The 20449-nt window shown below is 41.8% G+C and overlaps 1 protein-coding gene across 2 annotated transcripts; it reads right to left on the bottom strand.

Moving 5' to 3' along the window:
* Nucleotides 1-6877: 6877 nt before the first annotated feature.
* IRX4 (iroquois homeobox 4) lies at nt 6878-19188 on the bottom strand. 2 transcript variants are annotated; one of them, XM_074279156.1, is made up of 6 exons: nt 18916-19188; nt 12505-12664; nt 11365-11616; nt 9972-10081; nt 8186-8505; nt 6878-7761 (listed from the first exon to the last, which is right to left on the bottom strand). In XM_074279156.1, exons 2-6 carry the CDS (start codon nt 12547-12549, stop codon nt 6956-6958), a joined length of 1533 nt encoding a protein of 510 aa, XP_074135257.1. In that variant the 5' UTR covers nt 12550-12664; nt 18916-19188; the 3' UTR covers nt 6878-6955. The 2 variants fall into 2 exon arrangements, with proteins under 2 accessions (XP_074135257.1, XP_074135256.1); XM_074279155.1 differs by lacking the exon at nt 18916-19188 and adding an exon at nt 14295-14982.
* Nucleotides 19189-20449: the final 1261 nt, after the last annotated feature.

Here is a 20449-nt window from a genome sequence, read left to right as displayed (position 1 = left end):
GTGTTTAATAAGTGTTTTTGACTTTGATCTCATTTTAAAAGTAAAATTAAAAGTGTTAATTTTTGAAAACTAAGTTTTAGTGCTTTTTAATTTGATTAATAAATAAAATGTCCTTTATCTGTATTTGAAAATGTTTTCCTTTAAAAAAAATTCTCATATTAATGAAATAAGCTGTGCATATCCATGCCCATAACTAGATGGACTCCAAGGTCCTTTTTAACTCTACTGTTATATGAGTCTGCACTGAAATAGTTGATTAAAGAATCCAAGAAAGTTTGGGCAAAAACCTCCTTTATGATTCCTATGAGCACTTACCTGTATAAATACTCTGTGATCCAAGAAATTTTTGTTATGTCTAAAGCAAAGGCAAAAATGCCTTATTTTGGAGATTCTATTTCTCCTCCAATGAAATAATATGTGTGTAACATTAGATAAGATAATAGGATTCTTAACCTAAAGTTTGTGAATTTGTCTTGGTAAAATTTTTAAAATCAATGTCTTTGAATATAATTGATTTTTTCACAATCTTATATATTTTATATTATTCACTTAAAATCATTATTCTGAGAAGAGTTACATAGCTTCATTAGACTGCTAAAATAGTTCATGAGCTCCAATAGGTAAAGAAACCCTTCTGCAAAGCTTTTGCCTACTGTGTACATGTGTGTGTATGTATGTGTGTGTGTGTTTGTGTGACATTATCTTAAAAATACCTTATCATCCCACTAGTAAGACCAATGCATAATTAAAAATCATTAAAGTGAAAATTAAACAAAGTAGGAAGTAAAATATCACCACATCTTTCCACCAACTAAAAACTGGAAAACCCCCAAATGAGGACAGAAAAGTGGATAGCGAAGGCACTACTAAAAGCACCAGAAATGGGGTCATCAAATTGTTTTGTCTCTATCCATGAATGCTTTATGCTTTATGTTGGAATGTGACTTTACAGGCTTGGTAAATTTGTCCCCTCAGGAACCCAAGCAAACATGAAGTAGGGGATCAAAGACAACCAAATCTCAACTTTGCTACTTGTGAAATGTATCTCATCTAAGTCAGGCATTATTTCAAGCATCATTGAATGAAAGTGGAACTAAGGATAAGTAAGTGAGCACTGTGTTACTTCCAGGCAAGGGGGAACACAAATTTTCCTTATTAAGCAGCTCTTTAAGTCCAGAAAACAAACTATCCCTACTAACTGTGGCAGTAGTTGACATAGTAAGGTGCCTAAATCCAAGATCCAGGTGCTATGAAGTAGACTTTTATGATGCCAAAACAGAGTCCACAAGAAAAGTGATATAATTATTTGGGACAATGAAAACATTTAATTGCCTGAAATATAATTGAGACAAAAAATGAGGATTTAATTTTCATAGTTTGGGCAATTGACTTATCCTTCTTTTAATGAGCACAGCTTTGGAAATCTTTTAAAATTATTAGCATTAATTTCTTCTGTGCCATGTTTCTGAGAGTACTTCAGGCCATTTGGGAACATTTATGTATCCCTACTTGTTGCTATGCAATTTTTTACTTGCAGTATGTTGTATAGAAAGGAAAATGGGACACAGAAGGTCTATGAATCTTACTAGTCATTGACCTTTGGGTCAATAAGTTTTGTCTCTTGCCTTTTGAAAAGCAAAAATTATTATGAAAATTCTCATAAAAATGTAGTGAGCTCTCCCCAAACACACAACTGATTAAAACTCCATCAAAGGTTTATAGCTCAACCAGAAGAACATTCAATAGAAAATGCACTTTTATGCTTATCACTTCCCCAGGTTCAGAGAATTTCCACTTTATGTACAAAGCTAGATTCATACCTTATGCATATTAGGATAATCTAGATAAGAGTGGTTATTTCCCCCCACATACACATTTTTTCCATTCAATGATTTCAAGGCATTTTGAAGGATGGTTCACTGTGGCCCTGCCCTTAAATGGTGTTTAGAAACCATTTCACTAGGTAGGACAAGAAAAAAAAAAAAAAAAAAAAAAAGATTGAATTATTGAACTTTATACCAAAATAGAGAAAATTCAAAGTGGGGGTAATTATATTTAAATGAAATAAGGGACAATAACTATGCTTTACTCTGTCCAGCCAGAAGAACATTTTGGATCCAGCATTTCTATCATAGTTCTCTGATATTAGTAAGATGTACCTTTAAACTCTTGTCATGTCATCAGACTTTCCATTATGATAATCATCTGAAAAAAAAAAATTCACACTCTGCTACACCAATAATCCACTAATAAAAGCCTCCCATCATTAGAGTTTGAGACTATTTCTAGAAATTTATGCCAGAAAACAGTATGTTCAAGAAATATTCATAAGAAGGATGTGCTTTGTTTCTATGTTAATTAGCTAATTGTCTGCCCTGATATTTTAAAATTCATTCTGCCTAACACTTAATCCCTTTATTAAGCTTCAATATATTAAGCACTGAAATGCTGGGCTATTTAATTGATATGACTTTTATTTTCTGTTTTTCTTAATTCATTTAAAAAATCAAGAATAGGACATATACCCAGTTGCAATTTTGCATGCATGCCTAGAAAAAGTAGGTGACATAAATAGCATGCATAATCTCAGGAGACAATCATTTTAAATCTTAATTGGCTGCCTTTTAAATATCATTTAAGGTCTGGTTTTCTCTGCCTCTCTCTCTAGTTAAGAAGGTGTTGTGTCAAAGTCTATTACCTTGCTGGACGTCTCTCCCCAAGTTAAAAAAAAATAGAACCATCAGTAGAGGTTTGAGAGGTCGATAAAGCTTTTAGATTTGGAGATGTTTTCAGGGAGCCCATTTCCTGCGGCTAAGAGTTGTTAATGGAGCTTAAGGAATTATCTTATGACTCGGGCTGGGAGAGCAGTATATTTCTTCGCTCCTGTTCCCTAGTCGAGGCTGAATATGCTGCTGTCAAACTCGCTTAATGAAAAGTAACGCGTCGCTGATTACAGTTTTATTTGGGCCCTATGTAAAAAGCGCCGTTAATTTAGCATCCCCTCCTTTGTGTGTTTGAATTTGCCATGGCTGAATGATTTAGAGTCTCTCAGTTTCCAGCCTTTTTCGTTCTCTTTTCTTTCTTTTCTCTCCTTTTTCTTTTACAATCTTCCTTTTGTATCTCTGCCTTACACTTCTCTCCCTCCTCCTCCCTCCCCACCCCTGGACCCTTCGACAATGATCTTTTACTTGCCCCGTTGAATCAAACATTCGGTATTAATTTCTCTTTCCTTTTCTAAACTCTTTTGCTGATGCTCCTCGAGAAAGTTGGGAAATCTCATTGAGAATGCTCTCCTAAGGTATGTTGAAAATGTTAAAGAAAAAGGAAAAGGATAGGCTGCAAAGGTATGTGGTCTACTTTCTGAGATCATGAAAGTATTCTACAGAAAGCTTATGGGGTGGGTGATTCCTGGAGAAAAAAAAAAAAAGACATTCTCTGGGTTCTTTGGAATGAAATGACATCCAAGTTCCTAAATTCACTTACTCGTCCCCTCCCTTTTCCCTTTTTAAAGTCTCTAACTCGTATATTCTTTAGTTTTATTTAAATAGTATCGTCAACCCCTTTGGGTCGACCTTCTCTTTCCATCTTTTTGCCTGCAAGATATATTCAGAGGCTTTCAGCTTCGAATAGTATTGTTTATTTTTCATGTAATGTCCATTGGGAAGTATATGGTGGGAGCCAGACTGTATATGAATGAACGATATAGAGCCACAGGTAGGTCAGGAGTCCTTAAAGCCCATTGAACTTGGCGGGAGTTGATGACGTCCCCATGGGCATCTTGAGGCTAGTTCCTATTCCAGCTTACTTTGTGTCTTCTATCACCAACAAGTAGCGAGAAGGCGCCTTCCGCAAAACAACAGTTCCACGAGGCAGAGACTCTTTCCTCCTGGGAAACCAGATCGACTCTTTCCTCTTATTCCTTGACTAGCCTGTCCTCATCCTCCCCCCACCCCCCAGACGTGTGGGATCTACCCTGGGCCCCTTGGTCATGCCTCCTATCCCAGGCGTAGTCCCCCTGGGGCTCTGCTTCCGGCCTAAGTCCTCGCTCCTTTTTCTGTCCCCTCTTCCCCCCTCCTTCTCCTCTTCCCCTTCATCTTTTATCCCCCATCATCCCTGTCCTCCATGCCTTATTTTGGCTGAAAATGATTTGCTTTGTCTAAAGGGTTGCAGTGGAAGGCTCCGGGCGGCCGCCCCGGCTGCATTAAAATTCCTGCTGGCCCAGCTTCGAGCTGAAAACGCTTCTCCCCCGAGACTCCACTTTCGCTATTACTGTCAAGTACCCTTGACTCTTTATTTTTGCCCTTTTATCTATTACAACTAATTCGAGTTCTTTTGCCCTTTTCAGTCTAAGACGTGGGCTTTCTGTAAAGCCTCCCCCTGCCACTGAGCTCTTCGTGTGCGGAGCCTTTAGAAATTGAGGGGTTTACTGTCAAAATGAAAATTTCACTTCAAATTATCTTGGCTGATGCACGTTTTCCAGGCCGGGGGCTCCTGTCTCAGCCTTTTGACAGCCAGATCAGCAGAGAGGTTCAGTGATCTCGATAATATCATCCAAGAGAGCGAAAGTCAATACAATGACAGGGAATATGACTGGATACAATCCAATTACAGCTGCTTGCAGCTAGGGGAAGGGTTTGATCTACTCTTCGCCCCCCAGATTCCTTTATTCAGTGGTTTCTCCGAGATGATCTGTCTCCAAAGTTCGGGGACCCCTATGTTTTCATTTAGGCACACGTGTGCATGAGTGCCAGTAGTGCCAGTAATACAGTCCCGAAAAGAATAGTATTGAGCTTTTTTTTTTTTTTTGGGGGGGGGGGGGCAAAGTTCCTGTCCGAACCTAAAGTGTCCACTAGGTTTACAAATTCGAATTTTTTCCTTCTTTGCCATGAGAGCAATGATTTAGTTCTAGATCGTACATGTTTCTCCTGTTCCTTAAGTTCCCCTTCCCTTCTCCAAAAGCTAATACTTTCTGTCAGGAAAAAGAATTTTGTCAATCAGAGCCGGTCATTAGTTGGGCCAGTCTTAAGTGTTTTCTCTATTTCTTTCCTGTTTATTTGCCGACCTATTTATCTTTTTGTCTAATATCTAGATATCTAGATTCTAGAACGCCAACTTTCTCTTCTCTGAAATATCTTTTTTATTATCCCTTTCTGTGCCTTCTTGACTAGAACTCAACTTTTGCCTACTTCTCGGACGCCAAGAAGTTTTTTTTTTTTTTTTTTAAACTTTCATTCGGATCTTAAGGAAAATGTTTAAAAGGCTTATTGGAACTAAATGGCTAGTAGCCTGAGAGAGATTTCTGAGATTCACATGCAGAAAACCCTTTTTTTCTATTTAATGTCAAAACCCGCAAAGCATCTGTCTTGAAATGCTGAAATATTCATGTGGAGTTAGCGGCTCACCACAGTTATTAGAAGATCTCCAAGCTCAAATATTTTATTGAGAAAAGGAGGGGAAAAATCACACCAAGTTGTCTATGTGAAACAATGTCTTTGTACTAATTCGGGAGCTTCTGCTGATGTTGGGACTCGAGAGACACACTTGCATTTTCCTTACCCCAATCCTTTCTTTGCTAGGAGATTCTCTTGCCCTTCACCCTTCTAAGACCTCCAAGGCCTAAGAGCCATGGTTCTCCTCCCTCCTTTCTAAAGTCTTTAACTGCAACCACCCTTTCCCCTACTCATTTAATACTTCAAATTTAGTGCACAGGGTTTGGATTGATTTTTAAAGGATGGACATATGACTAACTGATCAGTTTGTTTTCCCTTTGGAGGTGAAGGTTGGGGGGGGGGGTGAGAAGCTGTCAGACTCATCAAACAGTGCTGATGGATGGAACTGAGTTCTTTCCAGCTGGGAAGATCCACTGAGGGGTCTGTTCCTCTTTTAGCTATCAAATAGCCAAGGGGGAACTTCAGGGGTTAAACTGTTGGTATGCTCATGGGGTAAAGAAATCCAATTTCTCTTGGGTTCCAGAAGGTTTTTAGAAAGTCTAAAAGTCCTGAGTTCCTTCTCCCCTCCTCAAAGCAAACAAACAAACAAAAAAACAGCAAAACCCAGGTGATTATCTAGTCTTTGTTTAAATGTAAATCTTAAATTATTACAGGCTACTTTACTGATATGAAGAATCAGTAAATGTCTATCTCTCTGCTCTTCCCCACTTCTATTTTTTTTTTTTTTTTTTTGGATTGATAGCATCTCAGAAGTTACCATTGGAACATTTTACCAGTATAAATTCTAAATTTGGAATTTAGTCATAGGGCAATTCAAAACACCGTCACTCTGTTTTATTAGTATTATTTTAAACCTCTGAAACAGACAATCCATCGATGTGAACATACCTCTTTAAAACATCTTATTTGCAAGGTTAAATTTGTGCAATAGTGTAAACCTGGGAGAAGTGCTGTTTGTGAGAATTATATGCTAACAATGAAATCAGAAGGGTAAAGTCTGAAAAGTCTTTATAACTAATATTGGCATGCCTGAAATGGAAAACTCACTGTTGAAACGATATTGAAACATTGCCCCAATGTAAACCTTTGGATGTAAACTTTCTGTTTGTTAAGTACTTCTAAAATATAGCACTCGTTTTCCCCCTTCTTTTTTTCTTTAGACATGAAGTTAAATAAGGATCCCGACACTGATTCTTTTCAAAGTTGTAGGCAAGGGAAACTCTTCTCAAGACGGAATGAAAATAGTCTCTCCGGTAAACCTAAGCAAAACAGACTTTTAAATCCTCTATTTTGGATTACTTGGTTTGACATGGTTGGCTTACTTGCTTCTTGATTTGTGTTAGGCTTATTTTTATTTATTTATTTATTTGTAGAAAAAAAGTTTATTCTTCAAACTTAAGCTCTTCCCCTCCCTATTTCCCCCCCCCTCCCCCACTCTCCTTTCAAACTTGTGTCCACTTCTGCCTAGGATAAGAATGTTCTGGGCCCCAGTTGGGGCGGGGCTGTTAAGAACAGAACATTTTGCTGCCAGATTTGGGAAAGGAGAGAAGCTCCTTATTGGAGTCGTGGTGGTGATGGTGTGGGGGGAAGTTTGCCAGATGTCCCTTTAGCATGTCCGTGCTGTTCCCCAGAGAGCGTCCTAGGGCTCCCGTTTCCAGTATTGCTCCTTTGGTGGTAGCCCAGGACACTGTAGTGTTACTCAAGGCCTGATTCAAAGTACTGTGCCTGAATATGGGGTCGTGAAAGACTCCATCCACCCAGTTTCTGAGACTGGTGACAGGGGAATCTTGGTGCCTTTCGAGGCCGCTGGGAGCCGAGACCGCAGTGGAGGAAGAAGAAGAGGCAGATGAGGAAGAAGTGGAGAGTCCTTGACGCTTCAACATGCAGGATGGGTACTCAGTCTGGTTAAGAGAAGTGGCTGTATGAGCTAGGGACCAGATTCGGGGCTTGGCCTCCAGGATCTGGGACTCCCCCGGCTGCTGAAAGCACATTTTAGAATCGCAGCCCCTCTGCCGCCCTCCCACTACTAGATCTTGCTCACATTCATCTACTACGCTTTTGAGACAGTTTTTGGCTCGCTCCATATCTTCCTCCAACTGGACACCTCTAGGGACCGACATTTTGAGAGAGGTGGCAGACTCCTTACAAGAGTCTCCTGGGCAATCTGCGCTTCCAGAAGCAGCCCGCATGTGACCGCTGTCCAGGTGCTGGAAAGCCGGTTTCAGTTCGCACTCTGAGCTCTCCGATTCTATGGGGTCGAAATCATCTAAGTCACTTAGTTCGAGTTCCTTCTCCTCCTTTCGAACGCGTTCTATTTAGGATAGGCGTGGGGAAAAGCAAAAAGAGAGACAGACATCTGCAAGTTAAACAAAGCCATTGAATATTTTCCTGTTCATCTCCACTAAACCCTAACCCAGACCTTTAAAGGGACACTCATTAAGGAGTTAAGGGAAGCAAGGAAAACTTTCCTTGCCTCCAACTCTTTTCTCTCTCTCTATCGATTGTTCTAAAAGATAGTATGGGGAAGGTCAGTGATTCCCCACAGTGGGTCAAAAGATGACCAAGGGTCTAGAATAAAAATAAATTGTTTGCTCTCCTCTATCCTTTAGAAACATTACAACAAGTATCTTCTCATTCTACAATGCTACAGCCACCAGTACACATAATTGGATTGAAAATCCATCTTTCTTTTCCTTCTTTCTACCTAGAGTTAAATGTTATCACTTCAAACCAACCATCATTCTTCTCATTTTTGATATGATCTTCCTGGGATTCTTCCTCTCCCTCTTCTTCCTCCTCATAGGGTCTCTTCTCATCTGAACATTTGTTTCGAGGTGGCCAAGTCATCTTATTCTCCTTCTTGAGTCTCCTTCGGGCATTGGCAAACCAGGTGGAGACCTGGGTGAGGGTCATCTTAGTGATGATAGCCAGCATGATCTTCTCACCCTTTGTGGGATAAGGGTTCTTTCGGTGCTCCTGAAGCCAGGCCTTCAAGGTACTTGTGGTTTCTCGGGTAGCATTTTTTCTCCTTGTTCCACCATCCATGGTACCATACCTGGGAAACGGAGGAGAGAGGTGTTGGCAAAGTAACATGGGTCAGACAGACTACTACATGAAGACTTCGTCAGAAAATTAAACCAAGTCGGAAGAATCCTGAGTTCAGTTCTGTTTATTTGGTGCTGTAACTTTTGAGGCACTAGGTGGGCAGATAATATTTGTTTTTAATTTAAACACACATAAGGAGATAAAAATCTTTTAAAATCTTAGACGGAAAAGAGAAGAGCACTAGAGCACAGATAAGTTTGTTGGACAGTTTGATAAATCCCTCTCCAAAAGAGTTATTTAAATGACCTCGACATAAATGTTAATAGACATTTTTAAAAAATAGGATTCCTTTATTAGTCATCCCTACTACCCCTTTGTTCAAGATAATGTAAAGGCAAAATGCAGAAGATGATAGAGGGACCAGACCTGAATATTTAATGTACACAGCCCAATGGGTATAGGGTTGAAAAGGCTTAAGTGGGAGGTTTCAAGTTTCAAGTTAACAAAAACTGCAAGGTAACAAGTGACTTGAGTATGACTGCATGAAGGGTCCAATCCCTCTGAAAGGAACTCAAAACAAGAAAAATTTCTGAGAGAGGGAGGGAGGGAGGGAGGGAAGGAGGGAGGGAGAGAGAGAGAGAGAGAGAGAGAGAGAGAGAGAGAGAGAGAGAGAGAGAGAGAGAGAGAGAGAGAGAGAGAGAGAGAGAGAGAGAGAGAGAGAAAATAAAACACACCAGTCACTCGGGAAAAGGGGAATCTGGTGGATGTATGCACCCAGATAAATTGGAGCCCCTGGGGTGGGAGTCTGGTTGGCCATTTTGTTACACTGAAAACATCTTGCTACAGAAGTGACACCCAACCCCCCCCAATCCATAAAGGAAGAGAAAGGGAAATATGGGTGAAAGTTTTGTCTGGGAACTTGGATACCTGACTGAATATGAGTGTATTTAATCAGCACATTTTTTAGCTAAGGAAGAGGGATTTAAGCTCCCTTTGGTGCTTGTATTTCCATTCCACTTCTTTTCTCCTCCCACCTCCAGTATCCCTTGGGCTGACCTTCAGGTGTTTCGGCCCCTGAGTCCACCACCTTTTGTACTATTTAAACCAGACATTTTATTTCAACAGCCAAATATGAAAACTCATAAGAAAGTACGTACAGTTGATACTTATTACACTTCTTGGGCAGTTCTAGCCACCGTAATTTGCTGGACCATCCCTCAGGCCCCACATTTAAGGTAATCTCTCCACAGACCCAGGAGAGGATATGGGACAGACTGCCTCTCGCTTTTGCATAGTCACTTTCCAAAACATAAATGGTCACGTGAAGATAGTCACCAGTGTATGGCAATTACATATAGCCCGACAAATATATGTGGAAAATATTCCCTTTGAAATTCTAAGGGGATGGTACTATGGAGCAAAAGCATACTTAATGCCCTTCCTCCTTGATGGAGCTTTTTAATTGTTGCTTCTTACCTGTCATATTGATACTGGCTGAGTGTGTGGTCATAAGGATAGTAAGCGGCTGCTGCCTGGGTGATGCCCGCATGCGCAGATCCTGTCCCATCTTTCGAGTCGAAACTATTCTGTAACATTAAATCAAGCTTGTCGGTTTATTAATCTTTTTATTTCTCAAGGGGAATTAAACGACACTAATCTGCTTACATTTCTGATGGAATACAGAATACGTCCCTAGCAATATCTCTACTGAAAATAAAGTTCCACTGAAGTCTTTATTAGCTTATAAAGTGTATGTCAACTCTGAGTGCCACAGACTGGAAGTAGAAAATGGAAATAAAACTATTTTGCATTTCTCTCTCTTTCCCTCATCTCCCCATATCCACCTCCTCTGGTAATGAGGAACACACTGAGGATGGAACAAGAAATCAATATTTTTAGTTCATAAATATTATGATCTTCTGCATATGCTTAGCCTCCAAAGCTATGCATAAGGCCTGAATACAGAACTCTAGTGACCCAAAGAAATTTTGCTTGAAATTGACTCATTCAATTGCTTGGGGAGAAAAAAAAAGATTCTGTCTCTTCCGACCTAGAAATATGCTTATTAACTTTGGCATAAGAAACAAAAATGAGGAAGGAGGGAAAAAGAAGTAAGAGAGGAAGGTAAATAGGAGGCAGAAAAAAAGGCAGGAAAGAGAGGAGGAGGGGAATAGAGAAGTTCGAGTCTGGGAGGATTTAGAGTTGAGCTTGGGGCCTGGAATGGGAGGTGGTGGGTGAGTGAGGAGGACGACTGATTCCCAAGACTTTAATCCCAAGTACTGTGGAATTTCAGCGGGAGAGAGATCAATAGACACATTAACCCTCACTATAATGATGCCAAAGGAAAAGCTCATTCGAACGTGTATCGATTCTTGGGGACCTGGACACATGCAACTTTAAACTCCAAGCCTCTGTAGCCCCTGCATCACTGGCATCTGTCATTAGTACCATTACTCCCTAGCACCTAGGAGGCAGCAATTTTTTGAGTAATTGACTCTAGTTTTACGGAGAAGACCTCAAGTCTCCACGAACATATAAAACCAAAGAATTTGAGAATATTGAACATGAACTTTCAGTTATCAACACTACCTATCTCAAATCATCTACATTGCAAGGGGATAGTTCCACATGGGGAAAAGATTCTCTAATATTCCCTCTCTCTCTTCCCCACTCTCTTTTCCTTTATCGGTCTGTCCCCCCTCCCCTCTTCACTTCTCCTTTCCCTTTCTCTTTGTCCCTCCCCCACCCCCACCCCCCTTCTCTCTTTACTCTGTCCCTAACACATTAGCTCAATCCCGGGCATCATTAGGGCCAAGTTTGTGTGAGGATTATCCCCCAGTCACCACCCCGGGTCCAGAGCTTAGCTTACCAAAGAGTAGAAGGCAGACGCTTCAGTGCCGTAGGTAACGTAGTTTCCGTAGCCCTGGGTGCCGGTATAAGGGTTCCCATACACTCCCAAGGCAGCTGCGGAATTGAGCTCATGCCTCGCTGTGGCCAGCAGCCTGCTTTCGTACACAGGACAATAGACTGGGGTCTGAGCTGAGCCGGCTGCCCCCGAGTCTGCTAACGTCCGACCGTTGGACTCACAGCAAGTAGTCAGGGAATTAGTAGTCATCAGGAACTAGAAGGAAGAAAGAAATTTTGAGGGCAGAGTAGGTGCTTGGACTGAAATTAATGAGAAAGAACAAATTTCCACAGAAAAATGCCTAATAGGAAGGGAGGGAGGGGGTTTCTGTTCACTACTTTTTTGCAGCGGATGACCTAGAATATTTTAAAATGTACACTCTATGCTTGCTCGTTTGTCAACACAGAAACCTCGATTGGTACATCACGCCCCCCCCCCATTATCTAATGGGAATGTATTTTTATTTTGGGAAAGAGGGGCTTCTGATTGTCTAGAGTATATAGGTGAGACAGTCTCCTTAAACTCCCTTCTTTAAAGGAACTTTTTTTTTTTTTTTTTGCATCGTCACCACATTAAAATGATTTTACTCCTTTTGCCACAAAAAGGTTGCTCCCTACCCTTAGAATCCCTTATCCTAAACTACCGTGTTTACATTAGCTCCAGATTTGAAATGGCCACACTGAGACAAACATTCACATCTGTTATTAACCTGCTGTCTTTGGGGTATTCCCCAAAGTGACTGCAATTACTCATTTAAGGCACTTTGCTGTTTCTTCTTCAAAAACACAAGATCTAAAGGAGTAAGTGAAACCTGGAGGGGGAATAGTTTTCCCCTCCCCCATCCTTTCAATTTTGTTCTTTCTCCCAACCCAATTCCTCTCCTCCAGGTTCTACTACGATCGCCTTTCCTTCTCCAAATTACTAAGGCAGAGGAACCTAACTCTCTCTCTGCGAACACCGCCAGCACCGCGGTTTAACCAATTTCACGCTCTTCTAATAGCTCTTCTGTTTACCCAAGCAATCCCGCAGCCCTAAGCCCGCTCGGAAGTGACCAATAATCATTGGCATTCAATCATTTATTCTCCGTGGACCATCAGGTCTTACCTGTGGTGCAGAAGAGTAAGGGTATCCAAACTGAGGGTATGACATGGTACAGAGGTTCCCGGTTATCAAGGAGCGAGGAGAGGCGTCTGCTCTAACACGCTACCGCAGCTGGGTTCTGCTCTACCGTACCCACTGATTGGTGACCAGAGGTTCCTAGATGCTTATAGGACGAAGCACAACACCATATTTAATTTATCTACTTACATCTCAAAGTTTTTTTTTTTTTTTTTTTTTTTTTAACTGAGTAAAAAGTGATCTATAATGATTGCAGCTATTCGTTTAGTCCAGGAAAATAGCTATACCGGGCACCGAGATCGGCCAACCCGTGGCTACACAAATACATATTTTTCAAAAGAAAAAAGGAAAAAAAAACCCCAAAAAACTCGCGGGCAAACACGTCTAGTCGGTTGTACATTGTTTTAAACAGCGAAGACTGACGTCAGATAAAACCTACTCAAACTGACCTGACTGCAGGTTTAATATTCATTTGAGGCACATCTGAATGTGTGTGTGTGTGTGTGTGTGTGTGTGTGTGTGTGTGTGTGTGTGTGTGAAGAATACACAAACCTGCATTATGGCTGTATAGAGAACTTGAATGCAAGTGGGGAATACACTCAAAAAAATAAATACCACTTTTTATGGTTTTCATCTGAAGAATCAATATTACACCGACTAATGGTTTTTTTTTCTCCTTAGTCACTGAAGAATGGTAAGCACTTTTAATTAGAAATTAATTAATGAGCAGCTGCTTCTTCCCACCCCACTGTAATAATTAGTCTCAATTACAAATGAGACATATGAAGGGACACACGAGTGAGTCTTCATTTAAGATTTAATCAACAGTTAAAATTAGCACTAACATTGGCAATAAACCACAGGACAACGACTTCTATTTTCTTTGTATCCTTTACTCCAGATGGGTTACTGAATGTAAAACTCTTAGGCTCAGAATATGAGACAATTAATTGCAGGCAGCAATTTACAGGGCAATGAAATTGGAGAAAAACCTCAAACACATTTATTGTTTTTTAAATGGGTAAACACACGCACATATATATTTCTCTATGTATTTTAAGATGTGTTTCTAGATTATCCTAACAGCCTAATCCTAATTTGGGTTTTCTGAATAAATGTCTCCCTTAAGAGTTTTGTACATTTTCTTTCCAAATCTCTTTTAAGTCTGGTGAATATTTAATGCTCTACTCTCAAAAACCTTGACTAATTACTTTACCTCTGTGAGCTTAAGTTTTCTTATCTCTAACGTGAAAGTTTTAAACTAAATGATTTTTAAAGTCCAAACCAGCTCTCTTGGTAAGAACCAATATAACCATAGGCTTTGAATATTCAGATTGCTTTGAGGAAAGTGAAACAAAGTTTTCTCCCACTATGGGACATCGCTAAGACTCTTTGAAACAAGTTAATTAAACACAAACCATTTCTTTTAAATCCCCTTCCAAGTATAAGGTCCCAAACAGCTCCCACCCGGTCTCCTTGCCTCTAATTCAGCAGCAACCCCTAGCATGTCCCCTGAGTTTCTGCCTTCTGTCTGTAACTCGTCCCCTCTTCTTCTTACGCATAGGACCCTCCCTCCTCTTTTCTCTGAGGACTAAAAAATTCATAGCTTCATATTGGAGAGGGGTGGTAAGTAAAAGTAAGTCGCAGTAAAAGATGTCGCACACATCTAGAATCCTCTTCAACCCTGTCATAAAGATCTTATACCCCTCCCGTCCTCCCCTCCCCACCCCAACCTCCCCGTGTGGCAGATTGGAGGAAGAAAAAAACTCACTTACATGGAGGCACGAAGGCCCTTTAAAGTTGTTCTGGGAGCAAGGAGACGAAAACCCCTCGTCCATTATTTTCACAGTCTCCCCGCTAAGTTGCGGTTTCCAAGCCTGGGCTGATTCCCCTCCGCCCCCGGCGCAGAAGCTGCCAAAATACTCTCCTCTACCGGGGGTGGGGAGGAGTCCTAGGTTGTGGTGAAGGAGCGTAGGGGTAGAGAGTAAGATAATACCAATTCCAAGACTTCCTTTATTCCATCCCAGACTTGAGAACCTCTCTCAAGTTACATTCTACTTTCAGAATCTGATTTATCTGAGTCATTGGATAGACTGTAAAAGGATCTCAAGCCACTTATAAATATAGCGCTTTGATTCGTCTTGCCCTCCATTGACAAAATCAGTTTTCTTGACTTCCTCGGGGTTCCTTTCCTTCTTTTCCCTTTATCCCTTTACTAAATTAAGACCGGAAATGCAACTATAGCCAATAGTCCACCATCAGACCTGAGGAGTCTCCCATTTCTAAATGCTGCCCAGTAAGGTCAATGAAGACCAAAAGGAACCTTGTGGATCTGGACCGCTCCCAGAGAGCGGAGGGCAGCTGAGGGAGTAAGCCTGTGGGAGCCCTGGCAGCCCAGCGCAGGGGAACTGCCGCTCGGTAGTGTGCAGACTTGCTCAGAGAGATTCCTGGGTTCAGACATGTGAATAGCCCCAGGGTCACACTCTAATTAATGATGATGTTCTCTTCTTCTCCCCAGCTGGAAGACTGCCTCCCAGAAACGAATCTGCCCACTCTGACAGCTCGATTGAAGGTGATTGATGACTATCTGGAGACCACAGTACACATAATATAATATCTGCTGCGTAATTGCTTTAATTTACAGATAAAAATACTAGTTCTCCGATCGAGTTAGACTATAGTAAGCAATGTCCTAGCTGCTTTCAAAGGAAAGCCATCGGAAATAATAAATAGCAGATCCATGCAAATTATTCAGACAGTTTAGCTTCTGTAGCCGGGAGAAATATAAAAAGAACACGAGTCAAATGACATTAATAATTGTTTTTGAATTCTGTATTGATTTCTTGGCGAGCTGTTTATTTCATTCTCACCTGCATTACTAATATCACCTTCTTGTAAATAATAAGAAACTAGCCAACGGGCCATCTCTATCTCTGTCTCTCTCATTCTCTTTGGTCTTTTCCTTCCCTCCCTGCCCCCGCCCCCCCTTCAGCAGAACAAGACATTTATTTTAATTAATTAATAGTTTTTTTTAAATACACAAGTTGTTTACAACCTTGTAAAGAATCTGGAGTTAGGAGATGAGTGGTGGATTAGACAATGTATAGCAGGGAATCAGGAGAAAAAAATGTCTCCATTAAGATTTGTTTTGTCTTCGACTCCAATTGTTTCAACATTGTTTGGGGGTTGTACTGATTGGGGTGGAGGAAATTGCTTATTTAAATCATCAGAGACTAGTCACTTAGTTACTCTCTCTCTCTCTCTCTCTCTCTCTCTCTCTCTCTCTCTCTCTCTCTCTCACACACACACACACACACACACACACACACACACACACACACTCTCTCTCTCTCACACACACACACACAAAACCAAACCTCAATGTCCTTTCCAGTCTGTCTCCTATTTAGAGCATTATAATTAGCAGATTGAGCCAATGATCCTTTTGAAACAGTTGTTACAATTCCTCAATTTCTTCAATGTCTGCTATCTATCCCCTTTTCTTCTGCTTCCAGTGAAAACAATGGAGCAATGCTATGTCTGAACTACATGAATATTGAGAATCTGATACATCTATTAATCTTTAAAATGCCAGATGAGATTCCATATGTATATTCCTTATCTATTTTTATAGCTACAGTAATCTTCTACACAGCAGCCTTAATGCAATTCTTTTGCAACTCCCTCCCCCTTGAGGGGGGGGGGAGGAGGTGTTATTGTGGGTACACAGAAGGTCCCTTTATTAATCACTGTACAATTCTGTCATGTTTCTTTCCACCTAGCCTGGCCTACTACTGACAATTCTCTGCCCTCCCTAGGGCCCTGAGTCTCCCTGGTGTCATGATCAGTCAATGCTCTTCTGAAATGTCATTCCCAAATTCTGTTACTAAACAAGAGACTGGAAGTTACTCTTTTCCATCACTACTCTTACTCCCTTACAGGTCTTAGTTCTCTAGGTCCCGACTTTCCTCTGCAAGCTTAACCTTGGTCTTTGCTTAGTCAACCCTGACTATGGACTGCCTGGCATCTTGGTAGGAATCTTGCTTGACCTCAAATGCTCCAGATGATCCCCCAACCCATGATGAAGTTTCATCTCCTTGCTTTGAAACAGATATGAATCTAAATTGCCCCTAATATTGTGGGACACAGGAAGAATTTTAGTGGAAGAAAATGTTCTGCATATGCTTCATGCATATTATTGTCCCAAAGCCCCTTCCCTACAAAAAAGTGCAACCCTAGCTCAGGATCGTGGTTTTCCTTTTGCTTGTCCTTGTTACCAAGTCACAAGGAGTCACGGAAATGTCCCATGGTAGGTGTGAATGGCTAGAATCTCATTTATTTAAATATCCTGCAATCTATACACTCATGCATAAGCAGTAACACACACACACACACATATATGTATACACATTAAGCCGTATTCACAAATATGCTTTTATATGTATGAACAGTGTTCAGTGCTCTCTATTGAACTGATTAATTATACCTATGGGTTCCTGTGAAGGCCCTTCTTCCCCCTCCCCCACCAATTTCAGTACTCCTGCACTTGTTAGAACCACTACAGGGAGAAGAAAGTCAAAGCCACAAAAGACGGAACAATTCACCTTCTTTAGAGTTTCTGAAACCTAATTATAACGGTAGGGGTGTTTGAATCTATGTGTGTACATCTGTATAAGAAGGAGAAATTAGCCTCTTGCTGGAGCAGGCCTCAGCCAGAGAGCCAGGGAGACTGGTGGTGGTCCTAGCTGAGGCAAGCCTGAGAGTTGTGCAACTCAGATAATAGGCACTCTCAAGTGAACTTGAATGCATTTACTTCTCATATTCAAGAGGTGCTGTGGGTGGAAGTTCCTTTGAAATACTTGGGCTCTCTGGAATACATAGAGGGACTTTAGAATGAGAAACTCATTGTCCTAGGTTATCTGGTTTCTGACAGCACAGCAATGACAAAAACTACCTTGTCCAGTAGGGTAGTGACAGAAAAAACCAGGGCAACGAATGACTTTTGCCAGGGGTTGGTAGGATTGTTCCCCTTCCCCACTCTGGGAGAGAAACAAACACAAAGTCAGTCAGTGCTAAGACAATCCATTTCTGTCTAAGTGGCCTAGGATGGTGGAAGGAGGATGATGGGATTTCGAGGAATGACATCCCTTCCAGGATAGATAAAAAAACAGAGCCCATTTGGGGAGTCTCAGCACTTTTCTCAAAGAGTAGAGAGGTCACTGTAAAGAAGTAGGAGTGATCCAAAAGACCTTGGCAACTGCGAAGTGTAGTGGAAAGGTTGGGAGGAAAAGCATGGGAAGTGTCCCTTCTTTTCCTTAGTAGTTTTTGCCTGATTTCTCAGGATCAGGTGGAAGGAAGTTGCTGGAGAGGTAGGGAAATAATAGATTGAGAACATGAAGGCAGGCCTCAGATTCAGATAAAGTACTTTGCAATTTATTCACTTTCATCATTTGACAATTAATTGACAACTCCATCCTCCCATCCCCACCCCATTCACTATCCTCTGTCTCCCCAGCTCTCCCCTACTCCTAAGGTGCCATCACTACTCAGTGGAAATCCTTATCTTCCTCCCAGTTGACCCAGGAAACTAAGGACTGGGAGTTATTGGAGCAAGAACTTGAATCCTCTAATCTTCCCCCCTACGCCCCTTCGGCGCTCGGAGTCCTGGAGCAAAGGCGCAGCATTAGTCGACACATGGTTCTCAGGGGAGCCATGGTCTCTTGGACTTGATTCTCCGTGACTCATCCGTAAGCTTCCCACTATTAGCTTCTTTCCTCCTGCGGCATCTTCCCTCTTTTTCCTCCCCCCTCCCCCCCGCTTTCTTCTTCCTGTTTTTTTTTTTTTTTTTTGAACTGTGGACAGCACTTGGCTTAAAATCCCCATTCCCCCCTCCGCCCCCCGACATATACACTCCATCACACCTCTTGTGGAAACCAAACTTTGTTTCAGTCAGAGTAAATCCGATTTTCTGCAAAGTTTGCACTGTCAGAGCCCGGACCCTGGAGGAGCTCTGTACCCTATCTTCATTTTCGCGGAAACGTCGAATCCTTCTCCCTTTCCCTAAGAAAACACTCGCACGCGCGCATACACAAACACACACACACAGACACACATACAGACACACACACAGACACACACACACACACACACACACACACACACACCCCGCTTCACTGGGTCTTAGGTAATCACTGTGCAAAATTCACCAATGTACCTCCGCTTCTCTTTCCCGCTTTTCAGCTCCCCCTTTTTTGTGGAAGAAAAAAGCCACTTCATCAAAAAGAAGTGAAGGTCGGGAGGGGCATGGGGGTATGAGGAAAGGGGGTGGTGGTGGAGGAGGTGTGAGGACTGGGGAGGGTACTGGGTAGTTGAGAGGGTTGAGAGATATTTCTGTACCTGAGATCAAGCCAGGCTGCAACTCTGATCTTCCCGTGAGGGCTTTTCCATTGCTGGGGTCCTGGTCTCTTTCCTGTACCGGCTCACTTGCGGAGAGCTATAGAGAACTAATGTAGACATTTCTCAGTGTATAACACCTGACTGGAGTGGAATATGCCTTCCTTCAGTCCCTAGGCGCCACAATCACTTCACTAACCCCTGTACCAGAGTGACGTTCAAGTGAATAGCTCCACTGATCACACTCTTTCCTGCTGATTAACACTTTCCAACGCGAGCAGGAGTTCCCAACTTTTCCTTTGAAAACTCGACCTCGCCTATGCATTCTTGGGGGTTTTAAGTGCTGGGCTGAATGGCGGGGCGCGCGCGCGCTGGGGGTGGGGGGATGTATATGTTTGCTGGGGGGTGGTGGTGGTGGTGAGGAGGAGGTTGCAGAGGTTCAAGGAGGTTAGGGAGGAAGAGTGGACACCGCCATCAATAACAGGTCAGTCAAATCAGTGCTGCCACTCTAGATGTTGTAGAGGTGGCAAACAATAATTGCATTGATTCTGAAAGGACACGGATGTCCTCCGTTTAACCAAATCATCTCCAGGTTGTACACGCTGTAAGACAGCCATCTATCAAAGCTTTGATTAACTGCACCCACATGCAAACCGTAATTTATCAGAGCGAGTAAAGATGGCAAGAGCTCAATTTGCTTCCTCTCTCTTAAAGTCTCTACCTCACTCACACAAGCGAACTCTAGGGTAGAAAGTAGCCGGCAATGGTGGGGGGTGGAAGATGGGGGTGGGTAGTGTGAGGAATGATGTGAATTTAGCTTATGCATCTCTACCTATACTATTAAGGACGCCCATAGGACTCCTGGGGAAAATTATCTATGGACCAGCAACCAAGAACCCTTTCCCTCGCCTTCACAATAGAATAGACTTGAATCCCATGTTTACCTAGGTCACTATCCCCTTCTTTCTTTCTCCCCCTCCCAATTTCTCTGCTTCCTTTTCCATACATACTCCACCATACCTGTCTCAGTAATTCTTTTCTTCAGTGGGCTTCTGGTCAGCTAGAGAAGAATTTATTTAAGTTTAGGTACATGGCCCCAGGCCTTGAAGCTGGCAAGAAAATAGGACTATTGAGGGGATCATTTTTCTGGCCCTCCTAAAGGAAGGAAGTGTTTGTCCAGAATAGGGCTCTACTGGAGCACTCAAGTTTAGGAAACACACCATTCAAGTAAGAGGGTCTATAATCCTTTAATATGTCAGAATTTAAAACAAACAAACAAACAAACAAAAACAACTTTTACTTTTGAGGAGATAGGGGAGAAAAATAGAAGACTAGCTGGGTGGTAATCAGTTCAAGAGCCACTAAGCCCAGGATTAAGTCCTCCAAGACTATTAGCAAGAAAGCTTCTGAGTGACTGGTAATTTTTATTGTTTTTTTATACTCCTTTCCCTCCCCTTTCTCTCCTACTGGATTAGGCAGAAGGTTCCAAATAGCAAGCATTACTGTAGACTGAGGGTAGGTAGAGAATGGAAGAACA

Source organism: Sminthopsis crassicaudata, chromosome 1, assembly GCF_048593235.1.
Source record: "Sminthopsis crassicaudata isolate SCR6 chromosome 1, ASM4859323v1, whole genome shotgun sequence".
Classification (NCBI taxonomy): Eukaryota; Metazoa; Chordata; class Mammalia; order Dasyuromorphia; family Dasyuridae; genus Sminthopsis; species Sminthopsis crassicaudata.
Note: the sequence above shows the minus strand (reverse complement) of the source record. Positions and strands in the feature narration are given on the sequence as shown.

Bases quoted from the DNA above. Each gene is read 5' to 3' on its own strand.
- IRX4 (XM_074279156.1), bottom strand. From the start codon at position 12,549: ATGTCATACCCTCAGTTTGGATACCCTTACTCTTCTGCACCACAG. The intron at 10,082-11,364 runs GTAAGCTAAGCT...TTAATGTTACAG, and splicing joins CGTCTGCCTTCTACTCTTTG to AATAGTTTCGACTCGAAAGA. The intron at 8,506-9,971 runs GTAAGAAGCAAC...TCCGTTTCCCAG, and splicing joins AGCCAGTATCAATATGACAG to GTATGGTACCATGGATGGTG.